Below are 27,491 nucleotides of genomic sequence, written 5' to 3'. Positions count from 1 at the left end.
GTGAAATAAAAGCTTACTTTAAAAAAAACTTTGAAGGTGTCAAGAGACAGGTGTTGTTATCAAAATAATATATATAATATACAGGATTGGATAGCAATATTCATATATGGCTGTATAATCGCCAATATTTTGTCATAGCTTAGAACTTACAGCATTTCTGATCAATGATGAAAATGGTATGTTATTTTCTTATTTTCTAATAGTTTATAATGATTTCATAAGGACTGGAATGTGATGTTGAAACATCTTTAAATAAGTTTCGCTTTAGACAAAGCTCATTAATTAAACTCACTCGCTGTACCTTTATTGGAAACCCATGGACTGGTTGTCACATGTCCAGAAACCATCACTAGAATTAGGTATAAATATCGACAGGTACGCTTATTGTTTCTACAGCTTCCCATTCAAGGAGATCCGTAACATTATCTTAGTGATAACAGAGATCAGTTTAGTAAATATATGGTTTATTTACATCAGAACAGAATATAACACATCTACATACAACACACAACTTAAACTAATACACAGAAACTAGACTACATCGGGAACTAAACTACGACAGGAACACATATAACAATATTAAATCTATCATTCTGCCCCTCTGTCAAGGCAGCGGCTGAACTCGGGCGAGTCCATTCGCCGGTCTTCCCGTCTCAGCTCGTCTCGTTCGTTCGTTCGTTCGTTCCTAGAGTTTTACGTTCACTTGCACCAAGGGTGATATCGTAGACAAAATGGTTCCTAAGACACTTACTGGAGGAAGCCATAGGGAATAGGCTTGGTCCAGTTTAATTTTAAGACGTAGTGTCTTTGCAAGGGAATGCCCAAAGTAAATCTCATCGAAAGGAGAAAGTTTGGGGAGTGCGCAGTCTGACCCGCTTTACCATTGATGCTACGACCTTAGTTAGGGTAGGTAAGTTGGTCTGACGGTCAACCGGGCCCTAGGGCCCGCCGCCTGTCCGACCTAGATGTTGAGTGTATAGATGCTGTGACCTTAGGGTTAGTAGTGATCGGTATGAATGTCAACCGGGCCCTAGGGCCCGCCGTCTGTCTATCTTAGGTTCAAGGATGCAACAATGTTTTCGGGCCAGGCATTGTCGTGCCATAGACCATGGTCGTCTCGTATCTGCGTCTGGTTATATAGTCCCAATTGCACTGATCATTTCGTTTGAAGTCATTATCAGATCATGGTATGATTACTGACCAGTGCGTATTCCTTTGAAGTAATGTGGAGCTTGTACATAGATCATACGTAGTTTGTAAATGACATATGGGATTAATTACATGTTTAATTAGATCATAACCAGTCTATGCCTTAACAGAAGTTTATGCAGAAGTTGAAAAGTCAATATCATATATTATCAAAAACCAGCTGAGGTCATAAAGTTCTAAGCACCTAAATGATCGTTTAATTTGATGAAAGTTGTAGAATACGTTGTTACATAATATTTGCCTACTTATGCGCAGGACATTTTCAGACCATTAATTTCTTATAGACGGTGAACGATGAAAAACCCGCAACAAACCTGGAATATACTATCAGGCCACAAAAAACATTTTCTTTAGTATCTTTTAATGTTTCAGATTACGTCTATCAATGCTTGCCATTCCGTTGTTGGTTCTCGTCCTAAATGTAACTGTTTGACCCAGAGTGGACGTTGATGTCAGGAAAATATTTCCTTTATTCGCTAGTATGGCCACTGCTTTGATGGTCTTCGTCCTATGTGTAACCTTTTTAATGTTGTTTCAGGTGGTGTCTAGTATTACTACCACGATGTTGATCTTCGCCCTATGGGTAATTGTTTTACACGGAGTTGAAGTTGATGTCGAAAGTAAGTCTCACAGAACATCATGTTAGACAACAATGGTTTGCTCCCACTTTAAAATGTTATTAAAATAACATTTTAAAGTGGGAGCTCATCAGAAATAATGTTATCGAACAGTACGTTTAAGAAAAAAGCAATCAAGAGGGACACTATCAACATGATAATACTCAATAGTGAAATCATATCACATATCTATAAAAGAGTTAAAAATTATATTTTAGTATTTCAGTAATCTATGGGTATAAAAGAGTCAATATTATATTTTAATATTTCAGTAATCTATAGGTGTAAAAGAGTTAAAACGAAGAAACCGTGTATTATAATAAGTTAAAACTTATTTCAGTTACATGTAATAAACCGTGTCTACACGGTGGTGAGTGTGTGTTATCACCTGATCTGTGTTCCGGCTTTAAACAAACATGTGCCTGTCCACTATCTTATACTGGGGAATTCTGTGAAAAGGTCGTACTCAGAGGTAAGGTAACTTAATTGCTAGCGGTGTTGTGGTGCCCTTGGTCCTAATTCTTGGAAAAGTTTGATCGTTAGATTAACTTCAATGTTTTTCCTCATATTTTCAAACTGACGCTCCTCCTGAAATATTATTTCATGAGACAACGTTCCAGGATAAATAAAATGAAATGAAATGGGGATTAACGTTCTACTGTTTTGCTGGGATAATGAAGACGGGCATACACCTAGCAGTGTACTGTGAGGGAAATTTTGCCCGGGCTGCTCCGACTGGACTTATGTGTAGCACCATGAAAGCGGACGTTGTCAAACCGGTCGCCACATCCTACGTATGACCCATGTATCTTTTCTTACTACATATTTTAGTAGCCTTGTGATCGTCTAGTATTTTCACTTGTCGTCTTTGCTCCCCCTTCACGTTGTGTATGTACTTCTTACTCTTTTCTTAAGACGTTTGTCTTTCCAGAAATAACAATGCAACAGTTCGTTTTTTTACATTTTATATATCATACATGGATACAAGCATAGTATAGATTACAATACTAAAGTCATTCTCAAACACTAGCCAGCCAGGCTTGCTGGGCAAGTCTGCTGATAGAAATTGCTACATCTTTTCCCTTCCAGAATCTGTCTGTTGTCTGGCGATTGCTCACAAATATTAGTTTTGTAGCTTGGGTTTTGACGTTCAATTATCCAATTGGTCAAATATGATGTAAATAATCAAAGAGATTAGTCAATTTAGGCTTGTGACGTTGAAACCCACACTTATATGGAAAATGGAAATATACCGAAGAAACTTCCCACAAGATATATGTTATCAACCTAGAACTGAATGTTTAGCACAATATGTCATTCATTCACTAAGTTGATTTAAGTACATACTACATATATGTGAATCTAATAACTTGCCAAAGATATTAATTAATACAATATAATGCCATCATTTGTCTCTATTTCTTGTCTATAAATTTGAAAACAATGTAGCAACGACAATATTTCTACAAATAAAGACGGGCATACACCATACAGTGGAACCCAGCATTAGCTCAGTCAGTTCAGATAAGTAGGACGTCAAACTCTATTTCATTTCATTAACCCTCTCTCATGGGTATTCTGGATGGAACTTTGAGTTGTGTTTAGTGTCAATCTTTATTTCATATAACTTAAACCGTAGTGACGCTGTCCGGGCCATATGTATGGCATATATGTCCGTTTTCATTAGCAAAATGACCTTTAGCACACATGGAGCTTATACGGTAAATATCCGAAATGTGGACCACTTCTAGGGTTATATACACATCATTATATATTTTTTTATTTCATGTTTTTAAATTACAGTAAATTGTGATAAAGATTGTCAGAATGGCGGTCAGTGTGTAGTCAAGGTAACGGAAAATACCTGTACAACTGTCAACAAAACCTGTTTCTGCCCACAAAACTATCTTGGAGATTTGTGTCAAACATTTGTTCGTAAGTGTTTACTGACTAACGTGTTCTAATTAAATTTGAAAATGTGACTGAATAGATATTACAAACATTAATGTATCTGAGGGCTTTAGGAATATTCCAATTTCGTTTTAATTAAAGGGACATTATGGGAGATTAGATAAAGAGCTGACAGTTCGCACTATAATACTTTAAAACTAAATAATGTAATTGGAATTTGCTGAAAATTTCTGTCAAATTGTTCCACTCCGAACCGAGATATTAGCTTTTGAATTTTAGGCCTAGGGTCGATCATCATTACCGAAGTCGGCACGATAAAAAAAACAATGTCTCGATTATCCATGTTTGGATTTAATCATCAATGAGCGTTGTGCAGAAGATTTAGCTCTTGCATAATATATGTTTAAAGGCTGTACGAAAGGTTGACAAGAATTTACAAATGCCTCAAAGGAAGTTCAGAGATTGTAAAGATCACATGATAAGATTCTAATAGGATTGATTTTTCAGCAGCACTTATAAAATCGCAAACCATTTTAATAACATGACGGAAGTGTCGATTTAGATGCTTGGTAAATCACATCATTTCGTATTGATAATTGTGTCGTAGATTACATCATATAGCGCCATATACGTCAGAAAAATATACGTTTTATTACCATATATGGCGTTATCAATCTGATTAAAACACAGATCTATATTTCGTCTTTTTTATACTTTCGATGGCCTACACTGCATTACGATCTGACCAGATATTTTTGGAGGTCGTGTCCTAGGTCATACAAGCGGCTGTTAACCCTATGACGCCAGACATTTGATTATCCAATCAACATTGATGTTTTTAGTGGATTACCTACAGTTCCATGCACCTCACACCAAACGCTTGCCGTATCAGACCGTTTCATTGACTAATCCCTCACATCATACAGAACACGTCAATGATAACAACCCTTGCAGATCCTAGTGTAGTAAAGACAAGTAAAACGAAATTTTGAACTATAAAAAAAGCGAAACAAAATAGGATCTGTTTTTTAATCAGATTGATGGCGCGATATATTACAATATACGTTTTTATTACCATAAACAACACAAAACTAACACTCAATTTGTTTTTCACCGTCAATAACTATAGCTTCTACGGCGTCATGTGACCCTCCCTGTACAGCTGGTCATGGCGAATGTGTTGTCCTACGAAATTCAGAGTTAGCACCTCACTTGACAGATCGAGCCTACTGCAACTGTACAACGTCAGGAACAGGATATTACTATGGGAAGCAATGTCAACATCATCAACACAATGGTACGTTTTATTAAACATTGATGAGAGAGGGAGAGGTCATTTCAGGACTAACATATGGTTCAATTTTATTTCAAGAATTCGCTTGCGCGTAGGGGTCTTTAGCAGTGGAAGGACCCGGAGAAAACCCACGAGGTTGGACAGGCGACCCTACTCCTTGTCATGTACAACCGGGGAATCGAAACCGCGCCAGTTGACTCAATGGCAGACCTAATGATACAACGCGCACGCGCTAACCATTCGGTCACCCAAACCCAATATTATTGCCTTATTAATTTTATTGATTGGTATATTTTGTTTATCAACAGTACCCTGTGACCCAACATGTAAAAATGGCGGTGAGTGTACTGTTACTGGTAGGTGTAATTGTCAAGGAACTTCTAGAGGTTACGATCCAGGAGACTGTAGCATGTTTTCCACAGGTAATTATACGATCACAAATCGTGTCCTTCCAGTGGAGGGCCTCAGTCAATCTGGACAGTTATTATCATGTATGTTCGTCACCCGAGTCCTTCTAATGGTGTGAGTCCGTCAATCCAGTTATTATTGGGCTGACTTACTGACATCCGGTGGTAGCCGATGAATTCCTGTAAGATATTCCAGTTTGGTTTCAATGGATTGAAACATTATCGCCAATTGGGTAATCGAGACTATATTGTGAAACCTTTAAACACTACTCACCTCGCTCTGAAAAAAGGTACTTTGACTGAAAATTCCAATATTTATTTTTTATTATCTATTTTGTTGTTATTCTAGAACGAATGGACGGCGCTTTATTTAAATCTTACAAAAATCCATCTTTAAGGAAAATGCTTGGTAATTTTTCAGGAATGAGAGGGATTGTCTAGTGACTTACGATAGGTAAAATAGCCACATGGATACTACGACTATGGTGCTTTTCTGACTTAGTATGGATGGAACAAGTTAGAAAAGCTGGTCTGGGTCAGCTATTCAGTCTCTAGTCACCCCCCCCCCCCCACAACTATAAGATAATACTGCGCTATTATGACTTTAGAATCGATCGAACGGGGTGAAATTACTTGGGAGCCATGGTGGCTCAAAGAGTACGACGTTGGCTTGCTAAACTAGAAGTTCCGTCCCATATTCAATCTCGGTGTTAGCTGAGAGAAAGTTCCTCCTTGTCAGTGGCTTAGGACGGGGGCCTAGCATTGGGCAGCGTATTGTCGTTCGGATGGGAGGAAAAACCGCGGCCCCGTGTTCACAAGCCAATAGTGAGGCGGATGCCCCCCTCCCCCCACACACACCAAAATCCCGAAATAAAAAGATGACACATATTAATTAATTGCACGTTTATCTTTTTTCAAAAATATCGAGCAATCAAACTGATTATCAACTATACACTAAGTTTCATCACAATCTATCAGATAGAATCAACCTAACGAACATCAACATCAAGTTGGAACATTCTACCTCAATTAAAAGCAGAGTTGTTATGTTCCATAGTCTTGACCAATCAAATTACTTATCACTCAGCTTAGCCTCAGCAGAAATTGTTCAATATCGAAATTAGTCAAGGTAATGATATAATGAAACTATACACCAAGTTTGATCACTCTCACTTAATTAGAACTAAAGTTATCGTGTCCCAAAGCATCAACCAATCAAATTGCTTACCTCTGCTTACCCTATACAGAAAATGTTTATCTTCTAACTCCACCAAGGTATCGACCTAATAAACGCCTATACCAAGTTTGAACATTCTAGCTCAATTAGAAGGAGAGTTATTGTGTCCCAAAATGTGTGACGAACAGTCGGACGGACGGACAGACAGACAGACAGACGCACCCATTTTAATAGCCCCCTGCGTTCTTCGAAAGGCGGGGGACAAAAATCCTGGACAGAGTAAGCCATAGAACCAAGTTTCCTTATAGCACACTACTTCATTAGCCCAGTCGGAGAAGAACCATTGGAAGTTAACCGCTATTTCATTTAGTTTATTACTTTCTAGTGTCAATTTGTATTTTAGATCCATGTAATCCTGCCTGTGATAATGGTGGATCCTGTCTGGGTGGTGCCTGTCAATGTAAATCCACGAACGAATGGGATTACAGCGGTTCGCATTGTGAACAGGCTGGTGAGTCCCGGATTAAATTTATTTTTCTTTGGGAATTTAAAAACGATGCTAAAAGATGCAAAACGAAAAACCTTAAGTTTTCAAACCTCAAGAAAGGATATGTTTATTTTATATTTTCATCTCACTATTTATAGTTCAATGTATCCCAGCTTGTGTTGATGGAGAGTGTCGTAGCTTTGGTTATAACTCTACTTATTGCAGCTGTAATTCAAATTCAACAGGAAGATATGAAGGACCGACTTGTGATACCTTTACACCTTATAGTGAGTTGTCAAATTTAAATTATGTTCCCACAAAAATGTTAAGGGAGCTCCTTTGTTGACCTTATTTGTGGAGGGCGCTAGTCTACCAAGTTTATATCATTTATGTTCGTCACCTTGCTACTTCCAGCCAGCCCAGTTAGTATCATTTATGTTCGTCACCTGTGTCCTACCAGTGGAGGGAGCTAGTCAACCCAGTTTGTATCATTTATGTTCGTCACCGGTGTCCTACCAGTGGAGGGCGCTAGTCAACCCAGTTTGTATCATTTATGTTCGTCACCGGTGTCCTACCAGATATAGTTCTATATTTTATTTCCACTATTTATAGATCAATGTACCCCGGCCTGTGTTCATGGAGTGTGTAACTATGGTTATTGCAGTTGTTATTCAAATTCAACAGGGATATATGAAGGACGGGCTTGTGACACATTTACAGCCAGTGAGTTATCAACATTAATTATGTTCACCAAATGGTAGATTTATGTCACCTTGGCGATCCGACTCTGCTGTCAGCGTTTGGGTTTGGGTTTGAGGCAACAGAGAGTTATAAGTTCAGATGCCTTCTACATGCGACGTCACATCATAATGGGTTTGACATGTAAATAAATGTCTTAATAATAGTTTATATAAAAAAATAAAGGCCTGCAATAGGCAGATTTAGCTTATACATAATACACCTTAAATAGTACAATGTTTAGGTCGGATATGTAAATTAGTGTATTAACCTATGAGTTAACGTTGTTTATATTAATATAGTACAATGTGTAGGTCCAATATTTCAATTCGAGTATTATTCTATGCTTTAACGTTGATATTAATACAGATATTTAACATAATTTTTTAGAGACGTGTAGTGAATCTTGTGAAAATGGCGGCACGTGTGGATACAGAAATGAGTGCTACTGTAAATCAAATGCAACACATTATACCTCGGGACCGACTTGTTCACAGGTGCAAGGTACTAGTATACTTACCTCATCGGGACCGACTTGTTCACAGGTGTCAGGTACTAGTATGATTTTCATTAAAAGGGTCGAGCAAGATGTTAGATACTTTTTTTTGATTTCCAGTGATTTTGTTAACTGTAATATTTGAGATTAATTACGTTCTACAACCTGAAGTGATTTTGAAGGACTTCATCAAATTTTCCTTCAAACTGTGCTGCTCTAAATAAATGTAATTGGAGCGTTTCCATGTAACTGACGATAACGTGTACCAAAAGGCGACGAAAACCCGTATATGGATAACAGGATTAAGACTTTAAATATATATATATATATATATATATATATATATATATATATTCAATTGTCTCACGTAGATAAGTGTTCTAATGTGTTGCTAAGCATTTATTGCCACTTTCACCACAGAGAGCAGATAATGCTGGAAAGATTGTTGCGTGCGTCAACTTACATCTATGCGGAGCCAAGGTCTCTCCTTGTCACTAGGCGGAGGGTCTGCCTAGTCGTTCGGATGGGACAAAAACGAGGTCTTCGTCGGTGCATCAAAGTATGACGTTAAACTTCATTTCATTTGCATCATCGGTATTTCAGTATGGGCTTTGTGATACTCGGATATGAGTGAACAATACAATCTGTTTCACGGAGGTACTGTGAAAGTCGTCTTATACCTCTGTATTAGATGACTGACCTTTATAAGTTCAAGTATGCCTTCTCCAAGTGACGTCACGTCACGGGCCATCCATCATAGGCTATGCTGGTGGTTGTTTAAATGGAACTTATTGTTATATTTATAATTTATTAGAATGTGTTGGTGGTTATTTAACGGGAATTTATATTATTGGGTTATATTATTTTTATATTTATAATTTATTAGAATATGTTGGTGGTTGTTTAAATGGAACTTATTGTTATATTTATAATTTATTAGAATGTGTAGGTTTTTGTTTAAATGTTATATTTATAATTTATTAGAATGTATCGGTGGTTGTTTAAATGGGGGTGTTTGTGTAAATGGAAGTACTTGTTTCTGTACCCAAGAATACACTGGAGCAAACTGTGAAACATACATAGGTAACGTATGGAATTTTCTTCTTATCTGAGTATGTTGTCATGATTTCTATCCAAGGTTTTTGCCTTACCACGTTGTGTTTGTGTGGTTTCTCCATTTCATGATCTGTCTACATTATGCCAGTCGGAGCAGAACAGTAGGTCGTTAAACCCCATTTCATTTCCTGGCATTTAGTCAAATACAGCTGCTCGTGTAAGGTACCGAGTCAGCAGTAAGAATTCCTACTGAGAGAATCCCAATATTAAATCACTCCACTCACTCACTCCGCACAACATAGTCATATACCGACGCAAACAGAAACCGAAGGTTAGAAATATTACCTCTGCCACCCCCACCCCCTCCCCGTCACAAAGGCGTGCGCGCACGACACACCAACACCCAACATTAAGTATTGTTTAATGGTCGAGAGCGAGACATTAAGTAATATATTGTAACAACATGAGGGCCGTAGGCCCGAATGTTTTTACAATATATTACGCAATGTCGTAAGCTCGAGACCATTAAACATCTTAAAATACTGACACTCCGCACGAGCTTTTACGTCACACTAGTCCAATATCTCACTGGTATGAATAAAGTACTATTGGCAAGTTGCCCGTACGATTATTTGAAATAATGGTACGCCAACATCAAAGGGTGACGTCACATCTGTATTTTAAACTGATATAATTGTTAATTTTATATAACATTTGCATTCATACAGAGTGTCCTTGTCAGAATAATGGAACGTGTATTGGCGGCCATTACTGTCTTTGTACATCAAACAACACGGGGAATTACTATGGACAACTATGTGACCAATTCGAATTTACACGTAAGTATATGTTAAGTAAATCTAAAATATCTGATGATAATAAGCACAACATTGAAGACCGAAACTTTGAATAACATTGCACACTATTTCATGTTTGTCAAGCATTCATAAGTATTGATAATCCTTGGCGAAATCCCGCATCAATCAACAAGTCTTTAACGTGTAATGTATACTACACACGCTATATATCCTATTACTGCCCCCATCGTGCTTCATAGAAAATAAAATATATACAATTAAAACATTGTCTCTTTTAAACAGTCTAGCGCTTTACAATATAGACCCGGTTGGGCAAACAATTGATGTAATGACTGACAACGGTAATACTTAGATCTAATGCACTTGAGATGTGTGTACTCAATCAAAATTTGTTTAACTGTCATAGGAACATGACAATGTTCACATTCTGGTTGAGGATCTCGCTTTAAGATAAAATATATGTGTTAAAAATGTATCACCTATTCGAGAGTGACACAAAACAACCACATCTCCCCTGTTGGACATACAGGAGTTGGGCTTAATGTGATGAATGTTATTTGTACCTGCAAGATCCCAAAGAGTTAAAAACTTGGATATTGGAAGATCTAAAGCAGAATTGGCAGTCGTGCCTGCTTCATCATTCCCTTTGATATCCATATGACTGCGAGCCAGCAAAGGACAATGTCCATGCTGATGAACTCGTGTGCTAGTAACAGACAGTAAACATCTGCTATATGGATGATCAAGTTGTATGTTATTTGTTGCTTGTAGTGAGGGCAAAGAATCAATAAAAAATATATATTTTAAATTAGATGATGATTGAATGAACTCCGAAGCCTGGAGAATGGCCTGGGGTTCAGCTGTAAAGATGGGAGTAGCTGGTGGAAGGTGAACAGAAATAATCGCAGATTGTGTCACGGTAGTAGAAGCTACCCGATCACTATCTTTAGAACCATCTATATAAATAGGAGCATAAGCAGCAAACGAAATCGTCTTGACAAAATTCAGTAGATAGTTGATCAAATTATAGTTGATACTAAGAGTGACATGTCTGACGATTCGCGGATGATGGAGCGATGTGTTAACTTGTATTCAATCTTTGTTAAACTCGTCTAAAGGGCGAAAAACTCTATTCTTTGGAACCTTAAATTGGTACTACGGGTTACAAATTGGTCTGTTTGTGTGTACTGAGGCGGTGTTTTATCTTGTATTAAACACACATTATACAAGAGCTAAATCTGCCTATAGCAGGTCTGTCGTTAGGCCTGAAATATTGTCTAAGACATTACTTAATTTATCCAGACCATAATCAATTCTCGATGCCATCTCTAGCTTGCGATATTTAGCGGATTGAAATACATTTTTTGAAAAATAATTAAACGTTAAAATGGATAATCGAGACTTTTTTTTATCGTACCGACTTTAGTATTGATGATCGAGGCTCGCCTGAACTTCAAAAGCGAATATCTCGGTTCATAGTGGATCAATTTGACAGAAATTTTCAGCATAATCTGTTTACAGTATCTTCTTTGTATCTATTATAGCGAGAACTATCAACTCTTTATTTAATCTCCCATAATGCCCCATTAAATGTTAGTTAAAGCCGTGCAAGCCACCTACTGATTCTGGAGTTGCGGTGGCTCAGTGAGTAAAACGTATGTTCTCTAACCTGGAGTTCTCGTGTTCTATCCCGGTAGACTGATCTGCCGAGAAAATTCATCGCGATTTTCCGGCATGATTTCCTCTTTGTCAGTGGTACAGGACAGAGGGCTCGACAAGGGACAACGAATTGTCGTGCGGATAATACGAAAACCTGTTCATGTGTACGCGCTAAGAACCCTTGACAGTTGTTATTTGAAATAAGAGTAGGTCGTGACGCCGCTGTTCAGGCACAATTTAACTCACATCATCAACCCAGTCGGTGCAGAACAGTATGACGTTAAACCCCATTTCATTCACCTACCGATTCCTTTTATCCACAGCGCCATGTTACCCGTCAGTTCTCAATGGTGGATTGTGTTTTTATCAAAGTTCTACTTGTCCATATGACGACATAGGTTATTTCCATGGTGACCAATGTGAACAGTACAGTACACACAGTGAGTACTATATATACTCTTCACAAAAGTAGGGGATATTCAGAAACAATGCAAAACTGCGGAAATGAACTACTGTTAGAGGTAACCAGTGTATGTTTATACCAGGCCAATTGCCTACACATGAACATAAACAGTTCATATGGGCGGCTTATCTGACGGCCCCATTTCACTCGCAAAGAGATACGCCGTCAAAAGTGAAAATGGACGTTTTTGATTTTTGTCTTAATAATGAGTAATAGTTCCACCAATCCTCAGACATTCAGCAATTCGTCGTGGCATGCTCCTAATCAACCGTCCAATCACGATTTGGGGCAATCTTACCCACTCATCTTGCAGTGCCACGGCCAATTCTTGCAGTGTTGTCGGCTGACGTTGACGAACACGTCTCCCGATCACATTAAACGTAACACACTAAATCAAAGATACGCTAAACAGTAAATCTTATGCAAGAACCGATAGGAAAGCAAACATGGATAGATAAACCAGCACGCGGCAGTTTTCATCAACCCTTCCTTGAAGTGTCAAATTTGACAATGAACCCCTTCCAAGTGTATGGCACTATTGCGTTTCGCATGTGCAGCTCAGTGGTTCTGTTGGGGCGATAAATTCTTCATCTGTGAACATACTCTCAAAGCATGTCAAGTGTCCATGACTATTTATCCTATCACAACCTGCAAAGGTATTTGCATTTCAATATCCCCTACTTTTTTTTTCAAGAGTATATATTATTATGGTGGCCATATTGAATTTTTAAGATTTCTGATATGCAAAAACACATATATATCAAGATCTCATCTTCTAAACATTTAATACCGTTATATCATCTAGAAAAGCACCACTTCCCTGAAAATTAAGATTTTGACCCTGAGTGGTTTAGAAGCTGAAATACATACGTCTTCAACATACAAGATGACCGAAATACCATATTTGGAGGAAGTGGTGCATTTGATGGCCGCCATGCCATATTTGAAGGAATTGGTGCCTATCAAGTTAGTAGGCAGTATTTAATTTATGGCAAATTTGGTGCTTTTGTCCGTAACGTTCATATCAATTATCAAAACTGTTCCTTAACTGCTTGATTGCCAGATTATCCGAATCTAGATATGTATCTTTTATACGCCCGAATATACGTTAAGGATCAAAACATTTTTGATGTCTTCAATTGTGGTGCGCACTGGACCTTCTGAGGCCTAGCTATGCCCCCTGCCTTTTAAGTAAAATGTGAAAGATGTACATGTTTGTGGACCCTTCAGAGGTGACGATTATGTCCGATTCAGATTCAGTGAAAGGTGTGTGTGTGTGTGGGGGGGGGGGTAACTTTGCTAGTTTTCTGTCATTGTTTTAAAGCTTCTAGTGAGCTTAAAAACAATGAAATAACTTATTTTCGTGCGCCACGATTCGATAGCCATTGCAGTGCTTTAACTGTTAGCATTCTCGATGGTTATATTCCTTATGTTTTATCGTCAAACGAAGGCTGAGTGGGTGAGACGTTAGCTCGCTAACCTCGGGTGGGACGAAACATCGAGGTCCCACCAGTAACAGAACGATTGACAGTTGGAATTCGATATACGAGTTTCCCCTCAAAGCACGCTGTATGCCCGTCTTCCTGAGCACAGTAGGAGGTTAAATCCCATTTAATTTCAATTATGTGATAAATAACAACACCCAATTAAATACGCATCTCCCTATTGTGGTGTTGGGATCGGTTAATGGGGTGTTGTGTCGATGGTCATGGATTCCATTACCATCTTCTAAACTAGTAACGAATAACGTCCATCTTTAGCTTCACCTATCACCAGAAGGGTCAAGGTCATTTATTAACAACGGGAAATAACTCTAACAACAAGAATGAACAAATGGGAATGAACTCCAATATTGTTGGAACGAACTACATATAACAGTAATTATACGACATCCCGCCTATTAAAAAAAGGCTTCCTCGAAAACAAAATAAGGGATATACATTATGAAAAAAATATTAAATATTAAAGTACCAAACATTCTTTCACGCATTCATACTAAAGGCAAAAAAAATGAGTATTACTTAAATCTCAATATTTGAACATTCTGTTGGGGTTTTTTGCTATTCAAGAAAAAAAATTAAGGACGACTAATTAAATCAATATTATTATAAAAAGATAATAAGATGTATTTCAATGCTTATCTTGTAGTAATACAATATAATAATAATAATAAGCTCAATCATTTGACATAATAATTATGACCTAATGAACAAAATAGAACTATAAGTATTACAAAGATCTATTCAATAATCAAGCAAATTAATAACATACAATAGTGTGTAGAGAAAAATTCAAAAGAACATATAATTATGACTTTTAACAAAGTAAAAGATCTACAACACATAAGATTATTCACAAAATTATCACTTTAAAAAAATTGACAAGGATTACCAACAATATTAAGTTGATTATTCTCAATAAGATTTTCAGCAATATCACATAACATCTTATCATTTCTTACATCAATCCACTCTGAAATCTTAGGATCATTCATATCAAAATTAATTAATAACTGTAAATTGCCATACTTAAAACGACCTTTCTTAATATAAATATTTCTATTTATCTCTACATCTTGCATATAAAGCAATTGACTTTGAAGTTGAGATTCTTTTAAAATACTCATACAAGCAATGTTAAGATTTGAATGACTATTCTGAATTAACGAATCCATATTTATTGGACTAGTAAATCTATTATACAAAATAGAAGAATCATCATATTCTGGCAAAAAATTACCGTGCACAACTGTAAATTGACAACTATTCTCTATACTATCTAATGGTGTTGAATTATTATTACTCTCTTTACTTAATTAAGACTTTAAGTTATTTATATGAGAAAAGGTCTTAGTTGGGTTATTTGCTCTAATGAAACAGGGTTTCAATCTATTAATACTATACACATCAGGAAGAACTTTGCCTTGTAATGTCGCTAATATAAAATATCTGATAAGAGGTCAACACCAATCTGCACGAATCTTTTTACTATTGGATGGGAGATTAGAAGATGAAGGTTTAAGAACATATACAAACTGTCCTAGACTATATATAGGGTTTTTACTAATTGAATGGGATATGCTATCATTTTGTAACTGTTGTTTCCTTCTTTGTAAATCCAATACAATATTTGAAATATTGGCAAACTTTTGCTTTAAATGCTTGAAATAGTCACTATAGGAATGAGATACATTATTATCATAACTCCATACAATATTAGTTAAATTACGAGGAGCTTTTCCAAAAGCTAGTTCATATGGACTAAAATTACCTGAATGAGCTGATGAAAAAGGGTTGTACGCATATGTACTGGTTGAGACAAAACGAACCCAGTCTGTTCCATACTGGTTCAGATTATACTTTAGTAAGTCAGATATAGAGCGTATATGACGTTCTACGAGTAAACTTCCATGATTAGCTACACTAATTAATTTATGATTAATTTGTAAAGCATAACATAAAGACTTAACTAAACTTCCTGTCAAAGATGATTGTGCATCAGTAATAAGTAAACTTGGCGGTCCAAATATGCACACTTTTTTCCAAATAATTGCTTCGGCAATTGTTTCAGCATCTAAACTCTGAAGAGGAATACATATCATAAATCTAATAAGTTCGTCACAAGCAACTAATAAATGACGAGTAACAGGCATTGATTTAAAATCCAAGCACATTCTATCAAAATTGCGGCATTCGTTTGATATTCTGGGATGATAAATTCTTAATGAATCTGTCATGGGTTTGAACTGTTGGCATCGATGACATGATGTAATGTAATTAGATTAAACAATATTTTATTCAATAAACTGAAATGGATTGAACAAGGGGCCAAGGCCTATATAAGTTCTAATGTAATTGGATATGACTTGAAACATGTTAGGTATAAAAAAAAAACCTTTCTCATGGTAAGGTAGGTCTTAGTAATTCCCTGATGACTACTAAGTACACCATCATGATAAATACTTATAAGATTGTGTGCCAATTGTTCAGGAATAGCAAGTTGTAATGTAAAGTCATCGTCACGAGGAATAAGTAATCGAAATAATAATTGATCACACATAATAAAATCATCACCCCTATGTTTAATTGTTTTGGCAGCTCGTTTGTTTGATGGTAATATGCCATGAGCTAAATAATCATATATAGGCTTAACATATTGTGAACCTTCTTGAGAAATACGACGCTTATTATGATCTATAGGGAGATTGTAATCACGAATAATTTTACGTTTGATAATGGAAACAAGTCGATCAAGATCTTTCTGTTTTGGGAAATGTGTAGTTACTAAGGAATCTGGATTATGTATGATAGATTATGGCGGTAAACACAATTCTAAAGGTATTTCAGAATAATCTGAGTCTTTGTCTATAGGTATTGTATCAACTAAACGTGGTTTTGTAGGTGTTACATGTATAGTAGGTTCAGATGGTAAGACTGTAATAGGTTGTTTATTGACTGCCTTATCTTGTGAGATAGGTGTATTATTACGACTAGATGTATTAGTTCGAGTAGGTGTAGTGTTAGATGTACATGCATCTGACGTAAGAACTGAAGCAGCTTGACTAGTTGTTTGTGTAATCGATGTGTTACTAGTTAACTGTTTGTTTGTAGAACCTTGTGTAACTTTTTCACTTGTGTTAGTGTCATGTTTGGGATGACTTCCTTTACAATTGGGATATATGTCTTGTATAGGAATATTTTGTTCTTTTGCCCATCTTCTTGTAACAGGACGTTCTTTAGCAGTAAGAACAAAAGATGTGGGAACAATAGTATCAATCTCAGAATCTTCCTGAATGGGGTTACGTGATAAATAATCTGCAACGAAAATGTCTTTAGCTTTAACATAGACAACATTAAATGAGAAATATGAAAATTACATTAACAACTTCTGTAGGCGATTTGTACATGGTTGTTTCTTAGACTTTAACAACTGGACTATAGCACTATGATCTGTATATACATCAAATTCAACACCGCGCAAAAGATATTGAAAATTGGAGATGTTTATGTAAATTCCAAAAAGTTCTAATTCTGTAACTGAATAATTCAAACATGCTTGAGGTAATCTCTTAGAATAATATCCTAAAAGTCTTTCTTCTCCATTAATTATCTGTGTCAAATATAAACCCGTAGCTATACGACTTGTAGCACTATAAAGTCTTAAACGGCCTGATCCAGAAGGTGTGTATAATACTGGAGGCTGTAATAGCATAGCTTTAATTTTGTCAAAAGCTGCTTGATGAATTTCATTCCAAACAAATTTCGATTTCTTGTTAGCAATTTTATGTAATGGACCTAGAAACTGTTGTAGAATAGGTAAGAAATTTGCAATATAAGTCACAGCACCTATGAAATGTTTGACATCTCTGCTAGTTTTAGGATTAGGTAAATTACGAATATGTTTACAACGATCATTAAGTGGGTTAATGGTAAGTAAATATTCATCATTAATCAAAAGTTGATGTCCCATGTAAACTACGGATCGTTTGAAGAAGTTACATTTACGTGGGCTGATCTTTAAACCATATTTCTGCAATGCTAGAAATAGTGATTGTAAATGAGTAAAATGTGATTCTATATCAGAACTGAAGCAAATAATGTCATCGTGGTGAGCCACACAAAACTTGTAACTATCGGGAATAACTAACTACTGTCAATTGAAAAATAGCTGGTGATATAATTAAACCTTGAGTGCGGCGTTTGAAATAATAATGTTTACATTCTGCAAATGAACTAATTCCAGTAAATTGTTGAGCATGTGGAGTAAGTGGGAGACTGAAAAACGCAGATTTAAGATCAATACAAGATATAAATTTAGGATTTGCTTGACCAATGCGCTTGAGCGTTTCACTTGAAAGTGGAAAAGGATGATTGTGTCTTTTTATACGAGAATTCAAATACCTGAAGTCGACAACTACACGCTTTTCTGTAGTTCCATTTTTAGGAAGGACTAAAACTGGTGATGTGTAAGGCTGATGTCCCATAGACAGAATTCCTAATTGAACTAGTTTCTGTAATTCAGTAGATACTTCAATTTTGATTCGCTAAGCACTAAAATCAATCTAATATTATCCAATCATATTACTAAAATTTGGATTTTATCTTAGTTAAAATTTCGTGAAACAGGCCCCAGCACTTATAACTTCCTTCTCTGATTCAGTCGCTGGATATGGTCTAATGTTAAATGGATCGGTATTGTTTACTTGTATATCTACCTGAACATGAGGACATTCACCAACTTCGCCATTGAGACTAAAGGTATCTCTATTGTCAAATATAATCTGGTAAAAGTCTTTCTGTTGCTGAGAAGTGAGGATACTTTGTGAAAGATCAATACATTTACTAAGCTGATCTTGGTCTGTATTGGAAGACATATTTGTATTGAAAGAAACATTGTGTGTTGCATGTAGCAATGTCATTAAAATATGTATAAAATAAAGCTGATGAGATTGTATCTATAGCATTTTCTTAGTATTGTTGCATATTGGTACAGTAGTTCTATTATAATGTAAATGAGCTAGAAACGTTGAAGGACATGATTGTTGTACATATTGAGAACTATACATTAAAATATCACAATGTCTAAACACTGACAGAACTTTACCCTGTACTGTAAGATGACGAGTTTCACCAGGTTTTATATACAAATTTGAAGTTGAATAAAAATTTTGTACTGGTGGTTTCGAAGTACATTGCAAAGTGTTTGTTTTAAAATTTAAGGTACTATCTAATTTTCCTAGTGTGTCTTGTCCTAATATAATATCAACTCCTACTAAATTATGTGCTATGTAAGTGTGAAATGTAAAAGTATGACCTTGTATATCAACATCTATGTTTACTGACTTGTAACAATTGACCATTACCTAGTTTGAGTACTAATGGTTTAGCTAAAGTAATACAGTCATATGTAGGCAATTGTGATAGAGTTTCAAACAACAATGAAGAAATAAGAGACTTAGTTGATCCGCTATCAACCAAAATTGAAACCTTTCGACCATTTGACAAAATTCCTTTACAATAATTACGATTGTCTAACTGTATAGAAGTTTGGTTGGATTTCTCTGAAAATTTGTGTTGTATGCTCCCAGAGTAATTAGATGTAGGGAACCCAATTGGAGCATCATGAATTCCCTGTATTGAAAATCCTGCAAATGTCTATCTGCTAAATGTTTCTGACGTAAAAAACACTGTTGCCATGTGTGGTAGGGTTTCAAACAATAGTCACAGAAAGGAGCTCTTGTTGAGAAATTGTTATTAGGTAGTCTGTTATTAGGTGGAGTGTTAAGTGATCGACCACCATGAATATTGTGATTAAATCTTGAAGATCTATGTGTATGTGGATTACGAGGACTCCTATTATAGGAATGACTATGTCTATCATTTCGAAAAGTGTCAAATGTAACTGGACTATGTGATTTACGAAAGTCAGGTGAACGTGATTTTCTACGAGTGTAATGTCTACTAGGGTTTTCACGACAATAACTTGAACTATGACTGTGTCTATGTAAAGGACGAAAGTCTGTATGACCTATTCTGTCATGTCTAGTATCATTTTGAGAATGAAGTGTGAGAATGAATAAAATTTGATGTATCAAGACGTAATGTTTCAAGTTGGGTTTTAAGTGCATCGACGTCTTCTTTATAAATAGAAAAAGAAACTTCTTTACTTGTAACTTTTACATTGTTAGCTAAATCAAAAAAACATTGTGCTTTTCTTGAAACATCATGAACTGTAGCATTTGGAGCAAGTGCTAATACAATACTTTGTTGACATTCATTGGGAAGAATGGAAATATACTTATGTTTTATAAGTTCATTTGGAATATGAAGTTGTGAGGCTAGTTTAGTCAATCGTTCTAAATTTTCTAAGGGCGATTGTTTAATGTCATATGTGAAATGGGTATAAGCATTATGGAGATTAAAATCAGTACGATTCTCCGAAAATCGTTCGACAAATTGTGTTTTCAGATCTTCTATATTACGAAATATTTTCCCTTGAATCCATAATCTGGCTTCGCCTTTTAAACTGTGTTTAAAGAATGTTACTACGCGATTCAAATCGGCAATATTCACCGGTTCAAGAGGTTCTCTATGTACCTCTAAATAGTCTAGATATGACAAATAATGAGACAAAGCATGGTCTCGACTTAATATAGTACCCTCAAATTTATCTATATCGATAGATAATGCTAATTGTTGTATGGGTTGCTGAGCTTGAGCTTGACGAGCCATCGTAAAATGATTATGTGAGTTAGCAAAAGTACAAAACAATAATAAAAAGAAAAGTAACATATTATTAATTATGCACACACACTCTCATCATACATACATTCATTGGTAATTAATAATTATGAAATATAAACTGCAACATTATTACATTCACATTGAACATCAAAAACTGGAAAACATATCATCAGTTAAAAACTGGAAAACATCACTGACATACTAATGAAGAACATCGTATTACATGTATTCAGCTTCACCAAGTGTACTGGTATAAAAGAAAATTAAATGAATGTTACAAATCCGGTTTACTCGCATATCTACGCAATGTCCAATTTGATGAAAATCTGGAAATTGTCGACCATCTTGAATTTCGCGCCACAGTATTAACAAGGGCACATAACTCTGCTTTTAAATCACTGACACGTGCAAAAAAAAGTCAAATTCGTTGGAAAAAAATACATTGTCACGGACACAAATAAAAAAACACCAGAAAATCTCTTTTAGGCCTATTCGTGTCCAAAACTCCGTAAAACACCAAAAATTGACGTTAAAATCGGAAAACTGGTTAGAATCTATTGGCGAAAAATGTCGTCTGTTGTCGTTGGTAAAAATTCGTCTGCTACTGTAATTATTACAAAATTCATCGACAACTGCTGCCAAAACTTGGTCAAATCTTCATTCTAGGCAAAACATCGCCATCAAATTCTATCCAAAAAAATGCGGAAGGCATCTGGAACAATCTTCTGTCGAATAAACTAGTTGTAAAAAACTCAGCACTCTGTTGTCATTCTTCATCGGAAAAAAAAATTGAACATCGGTTATATTTTCAAATGAAAGTTGGCAAAATTACGAAAAATCAGTGCCTGATGAAAAACGGCATCTCCACCATGTGGTGTTGGGATCGGTTAATGGGGTGTTGTGTCGATGGTCATGGATTCCATTACCATCTTCTAAGCTAGTAACGAATAACGTCCATCTTTAGCTTCACCTATCACCAGAAGGGTCAAGGTCATTTATTGACAGAAGGGTCACCAGAAGGGTCAAGGTTATTTATTAACAACGGAAATAACTCTAACAACAAGAACGAACAAAAGGGAATGAACTCCAATATTGTTGGAACGAACTACATATAACAGTAATTATACGACACTATGTCAACTGTCACGCCCACACATCCATTTCGAGGTCATTTAACAAAAAGTATAATGTTATAGTGGAATCTATTGGTATGTGTTTTGTATTATGTAGATTGCAGCAGTATTTGTGTAGAGCCCTACGTGTGTGTAGGGCCGTATTGTGGGTGTCCATACAATCTAGCAGAGGGTTATACATATTTTGGCGACGGAGACGAAGCATGCAGTCTTAAATATTACATGTAAGTATGAATGTTTTAGCATTTTGAAGGGATATAAGTGAAAGCATCGGGTAGTAATATAGCTCATGTTCGTGGTATATGTTTGGAAATATAGAAATATGGACGTCACAACTAGAAAACTACAATTTACAATCTTGTCGGTCAATGTTAACCTTTTTCTTATATTGGCGTCAGAGTTTGCTTGTTCTAGAAGCTTTTTTTTTTATCATATTATCACTTTATTTTGTGTGTAATCATATAGCACGCGGTCGACGTGTCAGTCGAACGTGTGGTGGATAAGGTTCAATCTGATTAATATACAGATCTATATTTCGTTTCGTTTTTTTTATACTTTCGATGGCCTACACTACATGAAGATCTGACCAGTTGTACTGGGAGGTCGCGTTAGGGGTCATTCGAATGGCTTTTGACCCTATGACGTAAGACATTGATTAATCAATCAACGTTGACGTTTCTGGTGGTTTACCCACAGTTCCGTGCAGAGCACGTCTAGAACTCCCTGTAACAGACCGTTTCATTGGCTAATTCCTCACATCAACTAAAATGCCTGTTATATAACGACTCTTTCAGATCCTAGTGTTGTGAAGACAAGTAAAGCGAAATTTTGAACTATAAAAAAACGAAAACAAAATAGGATCTGTGTTGTAACCAGATTGGGCTAAAGGTGCACTGTGTCTGCATATCACGTGATATCTCCGCTATTTAGTACGGGATCGTATTGTCTGTGATATCACTTCGGTTGATGCGCATGTTTTACACGAGATGGTGGTCAAAGGAAATGGATTCGGAAAGGCCTCCAAATCGATCTCGCGTCTCCTACCTATGTTAGACTTAGCCAATTGTTTGACTCCTCTGGCACGTTTGTCCGGAACACTTGTCTACGATATCACCTAAGGCGGAAGCGGACATTACGTATTAAGAACGAACGACGAACGGGATAGTGGTGTCGCCGGTAGTAGAAGCAGGAAATCGATCTGACAACATCTGTTTCACTGGTGTCATTAAATGTTTCTTGGCATCCGCAGTAAAAACATTACCATGGTTTTCATCCACCATACATGACCTACTGTCTGATTCATCGTAAATTTTAAACGGATTTCTTCGATTATGAACAAACTACTTAACGTTGGTTATTATAAACTTACCTGTGTGTTTGTAATGAACTCCCGTTCGATAAAATCCATTGCACAACTAATTATCACAACGATGAAAACAAGTTCTCTCTTGAAAAATTGAAATATCACAAACTTTTCCCAGAGGAAAATACCAATATGGAAGATGGTTACGTCACTCTGCGGAAGATATCATTTCGTATTAGGGGTGACAGCATAGGAAATTCAAGTACAATTACGACAAGAATCCATGACCACTCGGACCAAAGATCACTCGGTTCAAGACCAGTCGGACCAAGTGATAGACCACTCAGCCCAAACAAATAGACTACTCGGACCATACAAAAAGACTATTCGGACCCAACAGAAAGACGACTCGGACCAATAATAAAATGTTGTTTTAATAAATTGATAATTGCGTTTGTTTTAATATAATTACTCGAACCAATAATAAAGTGTTATTTTAATAAATTGATAATTGTGTTTATTTTAATATGACTACTCGAACCAATAATAAAGTGTTATTTGAATAAATTGATAATTGTGTGTGTTTTAATATGACTACTCGAACTAATAATAACGTGTTGTTTGAATAAATTGATAATTGTATTCCAAATCGCAAAATATCGAGAACCACACTTGTAGTCACGTTTAAAAAGGGGCATATAAACGTCCGGTCTTCGTATTATTATGTGCTGTTTATATTAACGCATCAAGGGCGGATAACTTGAAAACGTGTCTCCACCCCCCCCCCCCACATATAGTAACCCAGGGGTTAGTGGGGTAGAACGGAATGAAACCACTGGGGATACCGCGAATGTGGAAAAAGTAAAATTAGGCTATCAGACAAGAACAGTATACCCGTATATGTAGAAACTGTCAAAAGTCTGGACATACCGAGTCTCATTGCAAGAGTAAAGAAAAATTAGATTGATATTTTTTTTTGGCACCATTATTAATTAATTTTAAAACTAATCGTTGATTTATTTACGTACACAAAATTGAACCAAACAACTCTAAATATAAGAATTCCGTATAAGAATTATTTGCTTCTTTGTATTGTGATTTAATAATAAATAAATAGCATATTGTCTAGCCTTATAATATAATTTAATTGGTCCGACTGGTCTTGTTTTGGTCCGACTGGTCTTAGTCCGAGTAGTCTTTGGTCCGAGTGGTCTGGATACCTACGACAATTGGCATTGAGTTTGAGCGTTCGCACACATAACTACCCGCATTCCTGTATTTAGTTACCGTCTTTTACATTCTAGTAAAATCTCTGCAAATTTTATAGCTTTACTTTTTGAAATATTTTGTTCTAATTATTTGATCAGCGTCTCGGATGGGATTATTTACTTTTGAACACGCATGCCACACAAACACAACTATACATTCGTTTTACGGGCTTTATCACACTTCGGTCAAAACTGTCGAATCGAGAATTAATGTTCCGCTTCTTACGGGCTTAGTAGCATTATATACCCACCCGGGCACCCAATACGGCAATAGACACGCTGAGGGCTGCCGCAACACGCTTAAAGATGTTACTGAAGCGGTTATTATTCGATCGAAAGAATGCGTATAAAATTAAAAATACACTCAGAGAATTCGGAGGTAAGGTTCGTGATCCTTGTTAAATTATTTATAACATGAAGAAGATAGGATATTTATAGTTTATTCATGACTTTATTTTTACGAGTATCCGTGCAATCAGTGATATTTTAATTGTGAAGAAAATTTGATAGACTGGCGATCAATGGTTTCCATATAAATCTCCTATGTAATTGCCTTCAATTGATATTTTTCGTCGCCCAAACCCATATACGATCAAAATGATCGCGCTGTCAAACTATCTTTCAATGTTAACCAACCCCCGCAACAGGTATATTGGATTCGACCATTACGTCACGAAGAAATTGTTCTCATTGTTGTGATAATTAGTTGTGCAATGGATTTTATCGAACGGGAGTTCATTACAAACACACAGGTAAGTTTATAATAACCAAAGTTAAGTAGTTTGTTCATAATCGAAGAAATCCGTTTAAAATTTACGATGAATCAGACAGTAATATTTATCTGCGCCGGACACATAAAAGAGTTTCATTTCTCTCTTTTTGTTTTATTTTATTGTTATCTCTCTTTAAGGGCTGTTAGTAATATTGGTGTATTGTTAATTCCTAGAATACCATTTTATTATAAATCCCCATTTGGGCATTCATAAAGCATTCCAGATTTCATCCCGTTTCCAGAACAGTTACTCTGCTTGTTGGACGTCACGTGGGGGTTGGATGGCGGAATAGTTAGCGCGTGCGCGTTGTATCATAAGGTATGTCATTGAGTCAACTGGCGTGGTTTCGATTCCCCGGTTGTACGTGTAATGTGACAAGGAGTAGGGTCGCCTGTCCAACCTCGTAGGTTTTCTCCGGGTCTTCCGATTCCTTCTCATTCCTCAAGACTCCTAAGCGCTAGCGAATTATTAAAATAAAATTTAACCACATGTTAGTCCCGAAATAACCTAGTTTGTGTCGAGTGGAAGTTAAACCCTATTTCTCTCTCTCTCTCTCGCTTTCTATCTATCTCTCTCTCGGACTTCACGTTCTCCGTATATGATGTTCAGTGTTTCCAGTAATAAATATATTCAAGGATAATCCCAGTCTTTAGTTATTACTTCTCCAACCGCCTGGATAGCCTATAGATGAATATGATCTAGCTGCATTTCATCCTGTTCTAAATTTTTACAATTCTTTCATTTCAGATGGTATGAAATCTAAACTAAAAAACGAGAAATTCGTTGAGTTTTCAAAATAAATATTAATTGACCAAACAATTCATTGTGTTTTCTTATTTTATTGTCAGTGATGCAGGACGGAGGGCCTGACAAGGACAGCTGACTAGTCGTTCGGATGGGACGAAATCTGAGGTCCCGTGTACGCATTGGCGTGCACGTAAAAGATCCTATGGCAGTTGGAATTTGATATACTGATGATAGGGACATACATACCCTAACTGCAGACCCACATAAATCGTTAAATACCAAATACGAAGGTGTGGAGAATAACAAACGTCCTGTTATATCAAAGTATTTAGAACCAAGATATAAAGCATTGTTTTTCAATGCAAGGGCATTAGTATTAAAGGAGCTAAATTGCTAATATTTGGGACATGGACATTGATACAAATGGGTCGCAACGAATATAATAATGTAATATGAATCTATATAAACTGATTTACATTCAATCGTTTCTGTATTTATTATAATTTCTATGAAGTTATGTTCGACAAAATACGCCGGGAGTCTCAATCGAATGGCAATCTCTAGCGTCTGATTATTCCAGTCTACACTGATAGTTCTTATTGCGTATGCTCTCTAGATAAGAATATAACTTGTGGAATATGCCTAGCCTCGTTCTTCGGGTCCCTTATTACAAATGGCATTGAAACGCATTATGGTACACGATTCCTGTACCAATGGTAAAATGTTTATTTTGTCTTAAATATTGGATATCAGAAGGCCATTTTTTCCAGGTAAGATTACAATATCAATGTTGATTTAAATTGACAAATAATTCGTGTTTTCAATGTCGAAGATTTCGGATGATATTGATTTAGAGACTTGGCTACTTTAAGAATGAACCGGCCCTCTATTCCACAGAACCGATACTAGGAAAAACGGAAGAGCCATTGACATTTTGGAAGATTAATCGTCATTGCTATCCGAAAATGACCAAGTTAACTTCGAAATATTTGTGTGCCCACCTTCTAGCGTACTCGATGAAAGGCTGTTTAGCGAGGCGGGTGATTTGTACGATGAGAAACGGAAAAGTCTACATCCCAACAAGGCTGAAATGCACCTAACAATTTGTGGAAATTACGAGCGATTAAACTTTTAGTGGGTGTATGGATGATTATCTTTAAAAGACAAACTGATAATACTGGATTAATAGATACTTTTTTCTTTAGTTTAATATTTATACCAGCCCGGTATGCAATGATGAGCCATTGTTGACATCTTTAGTTTTATTATCGTAAATCGTGATAGATAAATACCTATTGTGCGCACCATTGTTCATTTCATACTCATAGTTAATAAATTTAAATAAAAAATTCAATAGGCTAGTCTAATTAGGTATTGTTCTAGTTTGTGATCTTATGATGTCAGTACGCATTGAAAATAGATCGAAGGGCGACCTCCACGGCCTACTGACTGTGTTCTCCAATTCTATGATTATGATCCTCAAGATTAGATATTACAATCAAAAGTTTTATCGAGTGGACTGTTGTACGTTAATATCTGTGGACTGTTGTACGTTAACATGCACAGAAATGGTATTCTAAAAAATGGCATTCAGAGATCCGAACTCTCAAACAATAAGGATTTAACAAATAACGGAGACCGGTAAGGATTTTACACCGTTTATTCTTTCCATTTAACGGCCCCTATGAGAGT

The 27,491-nt window shown here is 36.2% G+C and overlaps 1 protein-coding gene across 1 annotated transcript; it reads left to right on the top strand.

Moving 5' to 3' along the window:
* Window positions 1–93: 93 nt before the first annotated feature.
* Window positions 94–25,871, top strand: LOC126818812 (fibropellin-1). Its single transcript, XM_050546401.1, has 15 exons — window positions 94–176; window positions 1,748–1,829; window positions 2,167–2,298; window positions 3,630–3,761; window positions 4,867–5,034; window positions 5,340–5,453; window positions 7,019–7,126; window positions 7,261–7,389; window positions 7,715–7,825; window positions 8,231–8,344; window positions 9,321–9,419; window positions 10,121–10,231; window positions 12,193–12,309; window positions 21,806–21,932; window positions 25,800–25,871. Exons 1-15 carry the CDS (start codon window positions 165–167, stop codon window positions 25,813–25,815), a joined length of 1,572 nt encoding a protein of 523 aa, XP_050402358.1. The 5' UTR covers window positions 94–164; the 3' UTR covers window positions 25,816–25,871.
* The last annotated feature ends 1,620 nt before the right edge of the window (window positions 25,872–27,491 follow it).

Source organism: Patella vulgata, chromosome 4 (genome assembly GCF_932274485.2).
Source record: "Patella vulgata chromosome 4, xgPatVulg1.2, whole genome shotgun sequence".
NCBI lineage: Eukaryota > Metazoa > Mollusca > Gastropoda > Patellidae > Patella > Patella vulgata.
Note: the sequence above shows the minus strand (reverse complement) of the source record. Positions and strands in the feature narration are given on the sequence as shown.